This window comes from Rhincodon typus, chromosome 3, assembly GCF_021869965.1.
Source record: "Rhincodon typus isolate 14 chromosome 3, sRhiTyp1.1, whole genome shotgun sequence".
NCBI lineage: Eukaryota > Metazoa > Chordata > Chondrichthyes > Orectolobiformes > Rhincodontidae > Rhincodon > Rhincodon typus.
This window is the reverse complement of record NC_063334.1, coordinates 128,486,476-128,504,306: the sequence shown is the minus strand read 5'-3', so window position 1 is coordinate 128,504,306 and position 17,831 is coordinate 128,486,476. Positions and strand designations below refer to the sequence as shown.

The 17,831-nt window shown below is 45.9% G+C and overlaps 1 protein-coding gene across 1 annotated transcript in view; it reads left to right on the top strand.

Annotated features, from left to right (window-relative positions):
• nup155 (nucleoporin 155) overlaps positions 1–17,831 on the top strand; it is a 172,217-nt gene that overhangs the window by 116,085 nt on the left and 38,301 nt on the right. The window contains exons 15-17 of the mRNA XM_048594325.1: positions 11,395–11,586; positions 13,669–13,807; positions 13,935–14,070. Of these exons, the coding sequence (XP_048450282.1) occupies positions 11,395–11,586; positions 13,669–13,807; positions 13,935–14,070 (467 nt within the window). The remainder of the gene's footprint in view (positions 1–11,394; positions 11,587–13,668; positions 13,808–13,934; positions 14,071–17,831) is intronic.

The following is a 17,831-nucleotide window of genomic DNA, read 5'->3' as shown; positions in this document are numbered from 1 at the left end:
ATCGGAGGCTCCACTGATGATGTCATCTAGCATGGTGACAAAACATCTGAACAAAAACAAGCCAGCTCTGCAAGCAAATCAACAACCTCATCCACAACCTGAGCTACAGATGTTTGCCAAAACATTAAAGTGCCTTTATGCTAGTTTTTATACGTTCTTTTTGAATTCTAACATCTCCATTAATAATATCTCCTGAGTTTGCCTTCTTTTTAACTTATTACATTGTCTTCGATGTAGTTAAACCGTCCCACAGATATGTTAACCTGCTGCTTTCTTTTCTATTTACCATGATATTTCCTGTCGTTTTCTCCTTCCCTTCCCTTCAATTCACTAGTATAAAGTCCTAAAGACCACCCTATTTATCCTTTTCACGAGAAAACAGGTTCCAGATCCGTTCAGGTGGAGTCTGTCCCAACATTACAGATCCCTCCTGTTCCAAAACTAATGCCAATGCCCCATGATATGGAATCCCTCTTTCCTACATGTTGACTTACTTAATTTTCTTATCCCTAAGCTAACTTGCATGTGGCTTGGGTGGTAACCCTTGAGGACCTGATCCTTAATTTCGTTCACAGTGCTTGATAATTCCCAAACAGGTCTTCCTTCCTAGCCTTGCCTATGTTGTTTGTCCCAACATGGAGCACAACAACAGGATCCTGGCCCTCCTGCTCCAGTATCCTTTCAAGCCAGTCAGAGATAGTAGGAACTGCAGATGCTGGAGAATCTGAGATACCAAGGTGTAGACTAGGACCAAAACGGCAGCTCTCCTGCTCTTCTGATGCTGCTTGGCCTGCTGTGTTCATCCAGCTCTACAGCTTGTTATATCAGAGATGTCAGTCACCCTGGCACCGCTCAGGCACCACACCGTGCGGGACTCTTGATCCTGCTTACAAAGGACACTATCAATCCCCCTAATTATAGAGGCCCCTACAACTGCCACTTGTCTTTTTGCTCCCCCCCGTCTTGAATGCCTCCTGTACCACGGTGCAGTGGCGAGCTGGCTCATCTCTCCCTGCAGCCTTTTTCCTCTTCCTTTCAGGGAGCAAGTACTTCGTACCTGTTGGACAAGGTCAAGAGCTGAGGCTCCTCCGTTCCTGAATGCAGGATCCTCTTACCTGCCTCACTTGCAATCACACCCTACTGTCCCTGATCACTGACTGAATTTGAAGTACTTAATCTGCCAGGTGTGACCACCTCGTGAAACAAAGTGTCCGGGTACTACTACTCCCAGATGTGCTGTAGTGTTTGAAGGTCAGATTCCAGCTCATCAACTCTGAGCTGAAGTTCCTCGAGCAACCAACAGTTGCAGCAGATGTGGTCACTGCAGCTCGCAATGGGAACTACCAACTCCCACACCGTACAACTACAGCACATCACCTGCCCAGCCATCTCCACTTAGTTAATTACCTTATTAATTTATATAAATTTATTAATTGGTTAATTTATTAATACTTCTTTGCTGTGTTTTTTAAATTTAGTGCAGATCTGCTACCAGCCAGGTTGCAACTCTGTGACATCACTTCAGTTTTCTTCGTAGCTACAATGTGCCCAGTGCTCAGTTAGTTTTATACTCAGTCTGTGCTGCTGCTCCACCCTCCAACTGCTCCCTGCAGACTCGGCCTCAATCACCAATCTCAGTTAATTTATACTCACTCTGTGCTGCTGCTGTGCCCTCCAACTGCTCCCTGCAATCTTCAAGCTACCCTCATTACTGAATTTTCTCATTCTTGGAACCATTCTTGTAAATCACTCCTGCACTGTCCCCGGTGCATTCACTTCTTTCCTATAATGTAATATAATGTCTTGTACAAATTCCACGTTACCTCCCTTTTCTGATGCTCTATGCTTCTATTAATAAAGCAGAAGACACTGTGTGCTGTTTTAACTGCTCTCTTCAGTTGTCCTGACACCTTCAATGATCTGTGCATGTGTACCCCTAGGAGCCTCTGCTCCTGCATGCCCTTCAGAATTGTACTGCCCATTTTATATTGTCTTTCACTGTCCTTTCGACCAAAGAACATTACCTCGCACTTTTCTGCAGTGAATCTCATCTGCCATGAATCTGCCCACTCCACCACCTTGTCAATGCCCTTAGGAGTTCCAAACTTTCCTTTTCACAGTTTACAATTCTTCCAAGTTTCTTGTCATTTGCAAACTTTTGAATTGTCCTCTGCGCTCCGAGATCCATGTCATTAATTATCCAGAAACGCAGCTAATGTTCTGGGGACCTGGGCTCGAAACCCGTCACGGCAGTTGGTGGAATTTCAATTCAACAAAAAATGAAATCTGGAATCAAGAATCGACTGATGACCATGAAATCATTGTTGATTGTTGGAAAAACTCATCTGGTTCACTATCTGGAAGGAAATCTGCCATCCTCACCTGGTCTGGCTTACATGTTCACAGAATCCCTACAGTGTGGAAACAGGGTCTTTGGCCCAACAAGTCAACACTGACCATCAGAGCATTCCCCCAGACCCATCCTCCTATAATCCGCCTAATCTACACATCCCTGAACACTACGAGCACTTTAACATGTGGACTGTGGGAGGAATCCAGAGCACCCGGAGGAAACCCACGCAGACACGGGGAGAATGTGGAAACTCCACACAGGCAGTTGCCTGAGGGTGAAATTGAACCCGGCTTCCTGGCGCTGTGAGGCAGCAGTGCTAACCACTGAGCCGCCATGCCGCCCCACAGCAATGTGGTTTACTCTCAGTTACCCATTGAAATGGCCTAGTATGCCATTCAGTTGTACCGATCGCTACAAAGTGTCAAAGAAATGAAACCTGGGCACCGGAAAAGACAATTTCAGAAATAGCACTCAACCCTACAGCGCTCTCCTTACTCACATCTGGGGGGCTAGTGCCAAAATTCTGAGAGCTGTCTCACAGGCTAGTCAAGCAACAACCTGATATAGTCATACGCACGGAGTCATACCTTCTAGACAATATACCAGGCACCACCATCACCGTCCCTGGACATGTCCTGTCCCACCAGCAGGACAGACCTGGTAGACGTGGCAGCACTGTGGAATTCATTCGGAGGGAATTGCCCTGTGAGTCCTCTACATTGACTCTGGACCCCATGAAGTTGCATGGTTTCAGGTTAAGCATGAATACTCCCCACTTGCCTGGATGAGTGCAGCCCTAATGACACTCAAGAAGCTTGACACTATCCAGGACCAAGCAGTCCTTTTGATTAGCACTACATCCACAAGCATCCACTCCCTCCACCACCGACACTCAGTAAGAGCAGTGTGTACTATCTACAAGATGCACTGCGGAAATTCACCAAAGGTCCTCAGACCACACCTTCCAAACCCACGACCGTTTCCATCTAGAAAGACAAGGGCAGCAGATATATGGGAACACCACCACCTTCAAGTTCCCCTCCAAACCACTCACCATCCTGACTTGGAAATATATCAGCATTTCTTCAATGTCACTGGGTCAGAATCCTGGAATTCCGCCCCTCGTGGCATTGTGGGTCAAACCACAGCAGGTGGACTGCAGCGGTTCAAGAAAAAAGGTCACCCCATCTTCTCAAGGGCAACTAGGGATGGTCAGTAAATTGTGGCTAGCCAGCGACACTCCCATCCCTCAAAAAAAAAGGAACTTTACAAAAAGAACGGGTCTCCATACCAACCGCTGGGGAACTCCATTGCAAACCTTCCACCAGTCCCAAAAGTATGCATTGACCATTATTCTCTATTTCCTGTCACTCCGCCAAGTTTGCACTCATGTTGCTATAGTCCCTTTGAAACTACAGCTGATAGCTTTCCTTACAAGACTGATGTGTGGCACTCCACAGTATCTAACGTTGTCTGGAAATCCATGTTTACTACATCAGCAACGATACCCTCATCGACCCTTTCTGTTGTCTCTTCAAAAACTCCAAGTTAGTTAAACACAATTTCCCCTTTATGCTAACTCTAAATGTGTGTTAACTCTGTCTAACCGACCCAGCATTTTTCATGTGACTAATAATTCTATCCAGCAGAATTGTTTCTCGATGTTGCCCTGCCACTGAAGTTAAACTAATTGGTCTGTAATTTCAGGGTTATCAGACAGCCATAGAAGTCTACATCACAGAAAAAGGCTGTTTGGCCCATCTAGTCTGAATCAGTCAATAATAAGCACCTAACTATTTTAATCCTTGCAACCTTTCTGAATAAGGCCATAATATTGGCAATTCTCTGCTGCTCTGGCACTTGCCCCGAGTTCAGGGAATACTAAAAGATTATGGTCAGTGCCCCTGCAATTTCTATCTTTACATCCTTCCCTCCTTCAGATTCTTCGTGCCTTGTCTACTTTAAGTGCAAGCTGTCTGTCTAAGACTTCTTTCCTGTTAATTTTGAATCCTTCTAGTGGCAGAATTTCTTCCTCTGTTCTCTTCTGTAAAGACACATGCAAGGTATCTATTTAATACCTCAACTAAGCCCCCTGCCTCCACGTGTCAATCCCACTTCTATTCTAGAATCGGCCCTACTCCTCCTTTAAACTCTCTTATGATTTATGCCCTTTGTGTAGCTGCTGGTCTTTTCTCAGAGTTTCTCTTTGACTCTCTTGTTTACTTTTTCTTCTCTTACTATACCTTTGGCATTCTTGTTTATTCTACATTGTATTTTTTACCTTATGCCTGTCAGAAGCACGTTTTTTTCTTTCTAGTGTTACGTTGACAGGAGGACCATGGGTTGGTCATTTGGCCCTTTGTACCTGCTCCATCATTCGCTGATCATCCAACTCCGTACTCTGTTCCCATTTTCTCCCAATACTCTTTGAGCACGTTAGTCCTGAGAACTACGTCTAACTCCTCCTTGAAAACCTTTCATGTTTTGGTCTCATTGCTTTGTGTGACAGAGAATTCCATAGGCTCACTGCTTTCTAGGTGAAAATAATTATCCTCATCTCAGTCATAAATTGCCCATCTTGTATCCTTAAACAGTGGCCCCCAGTTCTATTTTTTATTCATTTGTGGGATGTGGGTGTCACTGGCTGGCCAGCATTTCCTGCCCATCCCTAGTTGCACTTGAGAAGGTGGTGGTGTGCTGCCTTCTTGAACTGCTGCAGTCCACCTGCTGTGGGTTGACCCATAGTGCTATTAGGGAGGGAATTCCAGGATCTTGACCCAGCGACTGTGAAGGAACGGCAATATATTTCCAAGTCAGGATGGTGAGTGACTCGGAGGGGAACTTGCAGGGGGTGGTGTTCCCATAAGTCTGATGCCCTAGTCCTTCTCGATGGAAGTGGTCGTGGGTTTGGAAGCTGCTATCTGCGGATCTTTGGTGAATTTCTGCAGTACATCCTGTAGATAGTACACACTGCTGCCACTGAGCGTCAGTGGTGGAGGGAGTGGATGCTTGTGGATGTAGTGCTAATCAAGCAGGCTGCTTTGTCCTGGATAGTGTCAAGCTTCTTGAGTGTTGTTGGGGCTGCACTTATCCAGGAAGAGTGGAGTATTTCATCACACTCTTGACTTGTGCCTTATAGATGGTGGACAGGCTGTGGGGAGTCAGGAGGTGAGTTACTCGCCGCCCAGGATGTTGATAGTTGGGGATTCAGTGATGGTAACACCGTTGAATGACAAGGGACAGTAATTAGATTCTCTCTTATTGGTGATGGTCATAGCCTGGCATTTGTGTGGCGCGAATGTCACTTGCCAGCCCAAGTCTGGATATTGTCTACATCTTGTTGCATGTGAACATGCACTGCTTCAGTATCTGAGGAGTCACAAATGGTGCTGAACAGTGTGCAATGATCGGCGAACATCCCCACTTCTGACCTTATGTTGTAGGGAAGGTCATTGATGAAGCAGCTGAAGATGTTTGGGTCTAGGACACTACCCTGAGGAACTCAGAATCATAGAATCCCGACAGTGTGGAAACAGGCCCTTCGGCCCAACAAGTCCACACTGACCCTGAGAGCATCCCACCCAGACCCATCCCCCTATAATCCACCTAATCTGTGCATCCCTGGACACTATGGGCAATTTAGCATGGCCAACCCACCTACCCTGCACATCTTTGGACTGTGGGAAGAAAGCAGAGCATCCGGAGGAAACCCACGCAGACGCGGGGAGAATGTGCTAACTCCACACAGACAGTTGCCCATGGTTGGAATCGAACCTGGGTCCCTTGCGCTGTGATGCAGCAGTGGTAAACACTGAGACACTGTGTTGCCTGTAAATGAAATGTTGTTCCTTAAGCTTTGAATCATGCGATCCCTACAGTGTGGAAATAGGCCCTTTGGCCCAACAAGTCCATACCAACCCTCGGAGCATCCTGCCCAGACCGATCCCCCTAATCTACACATCCCTAAACACTAAGGGCAATTTAGCATGACCAATCCACCTACCCTGCACATCTTTGGACTGTGGGAGGAAACCCACGCAGACACCGGGAGAATGTGCAAACTCCACACAGATAGTTACCCGAGGCTAGAATCAAACCTGGGTCCCTGACACTGTGAGACAGCAGTGCTAACCACTGAGCCACCATGCCATCCTTGCCAACTCCTGCAGAGATGTCCTGGTGCTGAGATGATTGACCTCCCACAACCACAACTATCTTCCTCTGTGTCAGGTATGACTCCAACCACCGGAGCTTTTGCCCCCTGATACCCATTGATTCCAATTTTGCTAGGGCTCCTTGATGCCACACTTGGTCGAATGCAGCCTTGATATCAAGGGCTGTCACTCTCACCTCACCTCTGGAATTCAGCTCTTTTGCCTATGTTTAAACCAAGGCTGTAATGAGATCAGGAGCTGAGTGGCCCTGGCGGAACCCAAACTGGGCATCACTGAGCAGGTTATTTTTGAGCAGGTACTGCTTGACAGCACTGTTGATGACACCTTCCATCACTTTACTGACGATCGAGAGCAGACTGATGGGGCGGTAATTGGCCGGGTTGGTTTTGTCCTGCTTTTTGTGTACAGGACATACTTGGGCAATTTTCCATATTGTCGGGTAGATACCAGTGTTGTAACTGTACTAGAGCAGCTTGGCGAGGGGAGCGGCAAGTTCTGGAGCGCAAGTCTTCAGTACCATTGCTGGAATGTTGTCAGGGCCCATAGCCTTTGCAGTATCCAGTGTCTCCATCCGTGGAGTAAATCGAATTGGCTGAAGACTGGTATCTGTAATGCTGAGGACCGCTGGAGGAGGCCGAGATGGATCATCCACTCGGCACTTCTGGCTGAAGAATGCTGCGAACGCTTAAGCCTTATCTCTTGTATTGATATGCTGGGCTGATCCCTCATTGAGGATGGGAATATTTGTGGACCCTCCTCCTCCAGTGAGTTGTTTAATTGTTCACCACCATGCACGACTGGATGTGACAGGACTGCAGAGCTTAAATCTGATCCATTGGTCGTGGGCTCGCTTAGCTCTGTCTGTCACTTGCTGCTATCGCTGTTTGGCGTGCAAGTGTTTGGTGGCTTCACCAGGTTGATACGTCATCTTCAGGTATGCCTGGTGCTGCTCCTGGCATGCCCCCCTGCACTCTCCATTGAACATGGGTTGATCCTGGCTTGATGGTAATGGCTGAGTGGGAGATATGCCAGGCTATGAGGTTACAGATTGTGCTGGAGTACAATTCTGCTGCTGTTGATGGCCCACAGCACCTCATGGATGCCCAGTTTTGAGTTGCTGGATCTGTGCGAAGTCTGTCCCATTTAGCATGGTGATAGTGCCACACAAAACGATGGAGGTTGTTATGAATGTGATGGCGGGACTTCGTCTCCACAAGGACTGTGCATTGGTCACTCTTACCGATCTGTCATGGACAGATGCAACTGCAGCTGGCAGATTAGTAAGGATGAGGTCAAGTATGTTTTTCCTTCTTGTTGGTTCCCTCACCACCTGCTGCAGACCCAGTCTAGCAGCAATGTCCTTTAGGACCCGACCAGCTCAATCAGTAGTACTGCTGCTGAGCCACTCTTGGTGGTGGACATTGAAATCTCCCACCCAGAGTACATTTTGTGTGCTCGCCATCCTCAGTGCTTCCTCTAAGTGTCATTCAACATTGAGGAGTACTGATTCATCAGCTTAGGGAGGACGGTATGTGGTAATCAGCAGGAGGTTTCCTTACCCATGTTTAACTTGAAGCCATGAGATTTCATGGAGTCCGGAGTCAATGTTGAGGACTCCCTGAGCAACACCCTCCCGACTGTATACTCATGAGCTGCCCCCTCTGCTGGGTCTGTCCTGCCAGTGGGACAGGACGTATCCAGGGATGGTGATGGTGGTGTCTGGGATATTGTTTGTAAGATATGATTCTGTGAATATGACTATGTCAGGCTGTTGCTTAACTAGTCTGTGAGACAGCTCTCCCAATTTTAGCACTAACCCCCAGATGTTAGTGAGGAGGACTTTGCACGGTCAACAGGGCTGTTTCTGCCGTTGTCTTTTCCGGTGCTTAGGTTAGAACGTAGAACAATACAGCACAGTACAGGCCCTTCGGACCATGATGTTGTGCCGAACTTTTACCCTAAACCTAAGGTCTATCTAACCTCCACCCCTAGCTTATACTATCATCCATATGCCTATCTAATAGCTTAAATGCCCCTAATGAGGCCGACTCCACTACCCTCTCCGGCAATGCATTCCACGCCCCTACCGCACTGGTTGATGCCAGGTGATCCGTCCAGTTTCATTTCTTTGAGTCTAGACTCACTATTCATCGGGAACATCCTTCCTTTGTTTACCCTGTGTAGTTCTGTTAGAAATTTGTTGGTTTCTATAAGAAACATGGAAAGTAGAAGCAGAAGTAGGCCATCCAGGCCTTTGAGCCTGCTACGCCATTCGTTGTGATCAAGGCTGATCATTCAACCCTTTCTAAATTATCCCATATCCTTTGATCCCTTTAGGTTCAATTCCATCTTGAAATATTCAATGATTTGGCCTCGCCTGCTTTCTATGTTCTGAAGTCCACAGACTCATCACATACTTGGTGAAGAAATGTCTCCTCACTTAAATCTAAATAGTTTACCCTGTATCCTTAGACTGTAACCCCTGGTTCCACACTCTCCCACCATCAGGAATATCCTTCCTGCATCTACACTATCCATTCCTGTTAGAATTTTGCAGGAATCCCTTTGTTGACCTTCCTTCACGACAAAGAACAAAGAAAATTACAGCACAGGAACAGGCCCTTCGGCCCTCCAAGCCTGTGCCAATCCAGATCCTCTATCTAAACCTGTCGCCTATTTTCCAAGGATCTGTATCCCTCTGCTCCCTGCCCATTCATGTATCTGTCTAGATACATCTTAAATAATGCTATCATGCCCGCCTCTACCACCTCCGCTGGCCACACGTTCCAGGCACCCACCACCCTCTGCGTAAAGAACTTTGCAAGCATGTCTCCCTCAAACTTTTCCTCTCTCACCTTGAAATCGTGACCCCTAGTAATTGAGTCTCCCACTCTGCGGAAAAAGCTTCTTGCTATCCACCCTGTCTATACCTCATGATTTTGTAGACCTCAATCAGGACCCCCCTCAACCTCTGTCTTTGTAATGTAAATAATCCTAATCTACTCAACCTCTCTTCATAGCTAGCGCCCTCCACACCAGGCAACATCCTGGTGAACCTCCTCTGCACCCTCTCCAAAGCGTCCACATCCTTTTGGTAATGTGGCGACCAAAACTGTACGCAGTATTCCAAATGTGGTCGAACCAAAGTCCTGTACAACTGTAACATGACCTGCCAACTCTTGTACTCAATACCCCGTCCGATGAATGAAAGCATGCCGTATGCCTTCTTGACCACTGTATCCACCTGCGATGCCACCTTCAGGGTACAATGGACCTGAACACCCAGATCTCTCTGTGCATCAATTTTCCCCAGGTCTTTTCCATTTACTGTATAGTTCGCTCTTGAATTGGATCTTCCAAAATGCATCACCTCGCATTTGCCTGGATTGAACTCCATGTGCCATTTCTCCGCCCAACTCTCCAATCTATCTATATTCTTTTGCATTCTCCGACAGTCCCCTTCACTATCTGCTACTCCACCAATCTTAGTGTCATCTGCAAACTTGCTAATCAGACCATCTATACCTTCCTCCAGATCATTTATGTATATCACAAACAACAGTGGTCCCAACACAGATCCCTGTGGAACACCACTGGTCACAGTTCTCCATTTTGAGAAACTCCCTTCCACTACAACTCTCTGTCTCCTGTTGCCCAGCCAGTTCTCTATCCATCTAGCTAGTACACCCTGGACCCCATGCGACTTCACTTTCTCCATCAGCCTACCATGGAGTCACTTTCTCCATCAGCCTACCTGAAAATTCTTCCTCGAATAAGGAGACCAAAACTTCACTCATATTCCAGATGTAGTCTTGCTACTGCCCTGTACCATTGCAGCATGACATCCCTGCTCCTGTACTCGATTCCTATCACTATGAAGACCAACTACCATTTGCTTTCTCGAATGCCTGCTGCACCTACATGCTTACCTTCAGTTACAGGTATGTGAGAAAACCCAGATCTCATTGTATAATGCCGTCTCTCAATTTATCGCTGTTCAGATTATTTGCCTCCTTGTTTCTGCTTTCAATATGGATAAACACATTTATCCACATTAAATTTCATCTTTCGTGTTTTGTCCACTTAGTTAACTTGTTCCAGTCACAGCTCACCCTCCCACTCAGCACTTTTTCACCTTCAATCTTGGAGGTAGTTTAGTCAGGGAGTTGTACTCCGGGAGTACACTGAGGTTCTGATCCTAGGCATGTCGAGATTTTCTTATGAGGAGAGATTGAGGAAGCTGAGTCTATATTCTCTAGAATTTTGAAGATGACCTCTTTGAAACTTAACAGACTCTTAAAGGGTTGGTAGAGTGGATGGACATAGATAAGTTTTTTCCCCCCACCTGGTGAATCTGAAACCAGGGGACCAGGATAAGGGTAGACCATTTAAGACTGGGTTGAGGAGGAATTTCTTCACTTAAAGAGTGGGGAATATTTGGAATTCTCTACGCCAGAGAAAGCTCAATCATTGTAAATGTGCAGGAGACATTGTGAGAAATTGACAGGTTTCTGGGAACTAAAGACATCGAAGGAATGCAGGAATGTGGCATTAAGGTAAATAATCAGCCCTGAGGTAATAGAATGGCAGAGCAGGCTTGACAGATTGTACATTGCTACTCCTTTTGATATATTTTGATGGTAAATGTTAAGCTAATTGGACCAGAGTTGCCTGCTTTCTTATGATCCAGTTTAATTATCTGAGTTAGAACTCTGTCTCTCCCAATGCTAAACTCAATGCATTTGTTCCCATTGAAAAATATGAATAGATTGGTGTGCAAAACCTGTCAATTGTTTTAAACCTTCTGGGGATAAAATCCAATTTGGAATTTGAATACCAGTGCTGAGCATATTTTCCTTTTTGCAGGAACTCCAGGAACAGTTGAAATCAACTCCATTCCGGGATTTGGTTATCCGAGGGAAGGAATTAGGTGGGGCGCTCATAACTTCACTTATTAACCGATACATTGGGGACAATGCCTCAGTAGATGCCATCAGTAAGCACCTGAGGGACACTTGCCCCCTGCTCTACAGCAACGACGATGCAGTGTGTTCCAAGGTATGGTCAATAAAGGGATGGGCTCGGACTTGAAGGCATGGGATCAGTTATGGCACAAGGTGTCTGATTTGCTTTCTTAATGAATATCAGTGCACTCTATCTGACAAGTAATCCCCGAACTGACCAATATCCCTAATCCTGAGGACTGCACTCCCTCCCAACAAGCCTTCATTGAAACTTAAAACTCAACGCAGAATGTTACAGATAATGGAAATTGGAGCTGAAGAAACAATAGATATGAATATTGTGGTTGGTTGGCTTGCTGAGCTGGTTTGTTGTTCCGCAGATGTTTCATTATCCTGCAGCTGCATTGATGATGTTACCCAGCAGGGTAATGAAACGTCTGCGGAACAACAAACCAGCTCGGTGAGCCAACCAACCTCAACATTCACAACCCAAGCTCCAAATCTACTCTGAAACCTTAGAGATATGAATATTTCAACTCCCTTAAACAGCCTATCCATTAGCCAACTGTCCTCTTCCAATCACAGGGATGTGCGTGTTGTTGGCTGGGCCAGCATTTGTTTCTGTCTCTAATTTCACTGACGAATGTGGTGGTGACCTGCCTTTTTGAAATGCAGTCCTTGGGCTGGGAAGGGAGTTCCAGTATCTCACCCGGTGACAGTGAAGGAACGGTTACATATTTCCAAGTCAGGGTGGTGGGTGTCTTGGAGAGAATCTTGCAGGTGGATTTCTCCCCACATTATTTGCTGCCATTGTCCTTTGCAATGACAGTGGTTTTGGGATTGGAAGGTGCTGTCTAAAGAGCCTTCATGGATTTCTGCAATATATCTTATAGATTGTGCACACTGCTGCTACTGAGCATCAGTGGTGGAAGGACTGGATGCTTGTGGATGTGGTGCCAATCAAGGCCTGCTTCATTCCAGATAGTGTCGAGCTTCTTGAGTGTTGTTGGAGATTGTCATTGCTTGGCACTTGTGTGACACAAATGTTACTCTCCACTCTTCAGCCTAATCCTGGATATTGAGCAGGACTTGCAGCTTTTGGACATGGACTGCTTTGGCATCTGAGGAATTGTGAATGGTGCACAGATCTATTGACCATTCTGTTTTATTGAATAATTATTATTATTTATGCATTTCTGATTGTCTTATTTTGAGGTTGGTTGGCTCGCCGAGCTAGTTTGTTGTTCCGCAGACGTTTCATTACGGTGCTTGGTAACATCCTCAGTGCAGCCTCTGATGAAGCGTCGGTGTGTTTTCCCGCCTGGTTTTTAAACTCTGGGGTCCGTTGCGATGGATTGCCTCACTTCCGGGTTTCCTCCAAAGTAGAATGTATACGGGGTCGAGTTCAATGTCTTTATTAATAGCATGCTTCGTGGAGTGCCATGCTTCCAGGAATTCTCGTGCTTGTCTCTGCCCAGCCTGTCCCAGGATCTTGGTGTTGTTCCAGTCGAAGTCGTGGTTCTCCTTGTCCACATGGATTGAGATGAGTGAGTATTGGTCGTGTCTTTTTGTAGCCAGTTGGTGCTCATGTACTCTTGTTGTTAATTTCCTTCCTGTTTGTCCGATGTAGTGTTTCTCGCAGTCTCTGCAGGGGACCTTGTAGATGACATTGGTCCTGTCCATGGCGGGGAGTGGGTCTTTAGTTCGGCTGAGCACATGTCGTAGGGTTGATGTGGGTTTGTGTGCCACTCTGATGACCAGGGGTCGTAGAAGTCTTGTGGTGAGTTCTGACGTGTTCCTGATGTAGGGTAGTGTGATGAGTGTGTCGGGGTGTGTAGAATCTTTCTGATGCTGTTCCCGTAGGCATCTCCTGACCCAGTTCTTTGGATATCCATTATCCTTGAACACTTGGAAGAGGTATTCCTCCTCCTCTTGGCGTAGTTCTATGTTGCTGCAGTGTGTTGTTGCCCTTTTAAATAGTGTTTGCACCAGGCGTGGTAAAAACCAGGCGGGAAAACACACCGAAACTTCATCAGAGGCTGCACTGAGGATGTTACCAAGCATGGTAACGAAACGTCTGCGGAACAACAAACGAGCTTAGCGAGCCAACCAACCTCAACACCCACAACCCGAGCTACAGATCTACTCCAAAACCTTAGATTGTCTTATTTTCCAGGCGAATGAGCTGCTGCAGAGCGCACGACAGGTTCAGAACAAGGCAGAGAAGGAGAAAGCCATGAGAGAGTCACTACGCCTGTATCAGGAGATCGGGCACCAGGTTGACCTTCCCAGTGTCTGTACACAGTTCAGGCAAGGTGAGAGCATCAGGGGACAAAGAGGAGGTTGTGTTTGTGTGAATTAGGTATGTTATCCGGTTGAGAATGCATGCAATAGTAATTCTGGCAAGATTGGATGATGCTCCTGTTCTCTTTACTTTTCCAGTGCGTTACTATGAGGCTGTGGCTGAGTTGAGCCTTTCTGCTGCTGATAAGAAGGATCCACAGGGCCTGGGCCTTCATTATTATAAGAATGGAGAGCCAGAAGAAGATCCAATTGGACAGCAAGCCTTCCAGGAGAGGTGAGCCAATGCTATATCTGGATGTTTAACCTTCAGGTTAAAATCCAGATTTGATGACCTGTTTGACACTAAGTCTGCCCCCTGAATCCTGCTTGGCTCTCCTGAAGTGAGAGCACACCTGATCCCCCGAATCTAAGCCTCACCTGACCCTGAACACACACCCTGTCTCTTGCCCCATTTTACCTACTCTGCTTTCTGCCAGTCAGCAGTCCCCTATCCATGCCAGTACCTTGCCCCTAACACCATGAGCACTTGTCTTCCTTAGCAGTCTCCTGTGTGGCACCTTGTCTGAAAATCCAAATATAACTAGAGAGAGAATAGGGCCCCTTAAAGATCAGCAAGGCCGCTTATGTGTGGAACCACAGGAGTTAGGGAAGCTACTACACAAATGTTTTGCATCAGTGTTTACTATGGAGAAAGATATAGAAGCTAGAGAACTTGGGAAAATAAATATCAACATCTTGAAAAATGTCTATATTACGGAGGAGGAGGTGCTGGACGTCTTCAAATGCATTAAGGTGGATTATCCCTGGGATCTGATCAGGTATACCCTAGAACTTTGTGGGAAGCTAGGAAAGAGATTGCTGGGCCCCTAACTGAGATATTTGTATCGTAGATAGCCACAGGTGAGGTGCCAGAAGACTGGATGTTGGCTAACTTGGTACCACTGTATAAGAAAGGTGGTAAGGAAAAGCTAGGGAATTATAGACTGGTGAGCCTGACGTTGGTGGTAGGCAAGTTGTTCGAGGGAATCCTGAGGGACAGGATTTATGTGTTTGGAAAGGCAAAGACTGATTAAGGATAGTCAACATGGCTTTGTGTATGGAAAATTGTGTCTCACTACTTACTTGGCTTTTTTGAAGAAGTAATGAAGAAGATTGATGAGGGCATAGTGGTGGATGCGATCTATATGGACTTCAGTAAGGCCTTCAACAAGGTTCCACATGGTGGACTGGTTAGCAAGGTTAGATCACACGGAATACAGGGAGAAGTAGCTGTTTGGATACAGAACTGGCTCGAAGGTAGGAGACAGAGGGTGCTTTTCAAACTGGAGGCCTGTGACCAGCGGTATGCCACAAGGATTGGTGCGGGGTCCACAGCTTTTTGTCATTTATATATATGAGTTGGATGTGAACGTATGGTTACTAAGTTTGCAGATGTCACCAAAATCAGTAATGTAGTGGACAGCCAAGATAGTTGCCTCAGACAACTGGACCTTGATCAGGTTGGTCAGTTGGAGTGGCAGATGGAGTTTAATTTAGAGTTTTTTTTTTATTCATTAATGGGATGAGGGCATCACGGCTAGGCAGCATTTATTCCCATCCCTAATTGCCTAGAGGGCAGTTCAGAGTCAACCACATTGCTGTGGGCCTGGAGTCATATGTGGGCCAGTCCAGGTAAGGGTGGCAGTTTCCTTCCCTAAAGGACATTAGTGAGCCAGGTGGATTTTTCCAACAATCAGCAATGGATTCATGGCCATCATTAGATTCTTAATTCCAGATATTTTATCGAATTCAAATTCACCATCTGTCATGGCAGGATTTGAACCTGGGTCCCCAGAATGTTATCTGGGTCTCTGGATTAACAGTCCAGCGATAATACCACTAGGCCATCGCCTCCCCTTCCCTAACTTCCCTTGCCAGTCTTGGTTGCCACGTCCTCTCCTTAGTATGTTTCTTTTTCCTTGGGATGAATTTCTGCTGCGCCTTCTGAATTACCCTCTGAAACGCCTGCCATTCCTACTCCACTGTCTTCTCTGCAAGGTTCCCCTTACAATCGACTGTGGTCATCTTCTCCCTCATGTCTTTGAAGGTACCTTTACTCAATTATGATACCATTACATCTGATTCCAGCTTCTCCCTCTCAAACTGCATGGTGAATTCTATCATATTATGGTCACTGCCCACTTGGGATTCTTTTACCTTAAGCTCTCTAACAAGTCTCCCTCATTAAACATCACTAAATCCAGAGTTGACTGTTCCCGAGTGACCTCTACCACAAAGTGCTCCAAAAAAATATCTCACAGACATTCCTCAATTTCTTTTACTTGGGACCCACTGCCAATCTGATTTTCCCAGTTCACCTGCATATTGAAGACCCCATGATTATTGTATTACTGTCCTCTTGTATGCCTTTTTTATCTCTTGATTTATTTTCTTGCCCACAGAAACTTTTATTTGTCATTTACATAAATAATTTGGATGAGAATATATGATACATGGTTAGTAAGTTTGCGGTTGACACCAAAATTGGTGGTCTGGTGGATAGTGAAGAGGGTCATCTAAGATTAAAAAGCAATCTTGATCGATTGGGTCAATGGGCTGAGAACTAACAGATGGAGTTTAATTTGGATAAATGAGAGGTATTGCATTTTGACAAAGCAAACAAGAACACGTCTTATGCAATTAATGGTCGGGCCCTGGGTAGAGTTGTAGAACAGAGAGACCTAGAGGTTCATACATAGAACATAGAACATTACAGCGCAGTACAGGCCCTTCGGCCCTCGATGTTGCGCCGACCTGTGAAACCTATCTGAAGCCCATCTAACCTAAACTATTCCATTATCATCCATATGTTTATCCAATGACCATTTAAATGCCCTTAAAGTGGGCGAGTCTACTATTTTTGCAGGCAGGGCATTCCACGCCCTTACTACTCTCTGAGTAAAGAACCTACCTCTGACATCTGTCCTATATCTATCACCCCTCAATTTAAAGCTATGTCCCCTCGTGCTAGCCATCACCATCCGAGGTACATAATACTTTGAAATTTGCATCTCAGGGAGATGGGTGGATAAGAAGGCATTTAGCACGCTTCCCTTCATTGCTCAGACTTTTGAGTGTAAGAGTTGGGGTGTCGCATAGCGGGTGTACAGGATGTTGGTGAGACGTCTTCTGGAGTACTGTGTGCAGTCTGGTCACCCTGCTGTAAGAAGGATATTATTTTTAAAAATTGGAGAGGGTTCAGAAAAGAGTTACCAAGATGTTGGCAGGAATGGAGGGTTTGAGTTATATAGACAGACTGGGACTTTTTTTACTGGAATGTAGGAGGTTGAGGGGTGACCTTATATAGAGCTTTATAAAATCATGAGAGGCATTGATGGGTGAATAGCAAAGGTCCTTTCCATAAGGTGGGGTGTTCAAAACTAGGAGGCATATTTTTAAGGTGAGAGGAGAAAGATTTAAAAAGGACCTGAGGGGCAACCTTTTACAGAGTGCTTAGTGTGTGGAGTGAACTGCCAGGCGAAGTGTTGGATGCAGGTACAGTTACAATGCTTAAAAAACATTTGGATAAGTATATGAATAGGAAAGGTTTGGAGGGACATGGGTCATACACAGGCCAGTGGGACTAGTTTAGTTTGGGAACATGGTTAGTGTGGACTAATTGGACCAAAGGGTCCATTTCCATGCTGTATAATTGTATGACTGTACTGCTAGGAGGCCTGTATATAACATCCATCAGGGTTGTTTTCCTTTGTGGTTCCTCAACTCGACGTGCACATTCTACGCCATCTAACTCTATATCACTGCTTGCAGTTGATTTAATTTCATTTCTCACTAACAAGGCAACCTCATCCTCCTGCCCATTTGCCTGTCTTTCGATAGACCTCGTATTCTTGGTTCAGAGCTCTGAACCCCTTGCAGCCACGTCTCTGTGATACCTACAACATTGTATTCACCGATTTCAATCTCTGCTATAAGCTCAATTACTTTCTTTCACGCACTGCATGTATCGGAGTACAACTGCCTCAATCTTGCGTT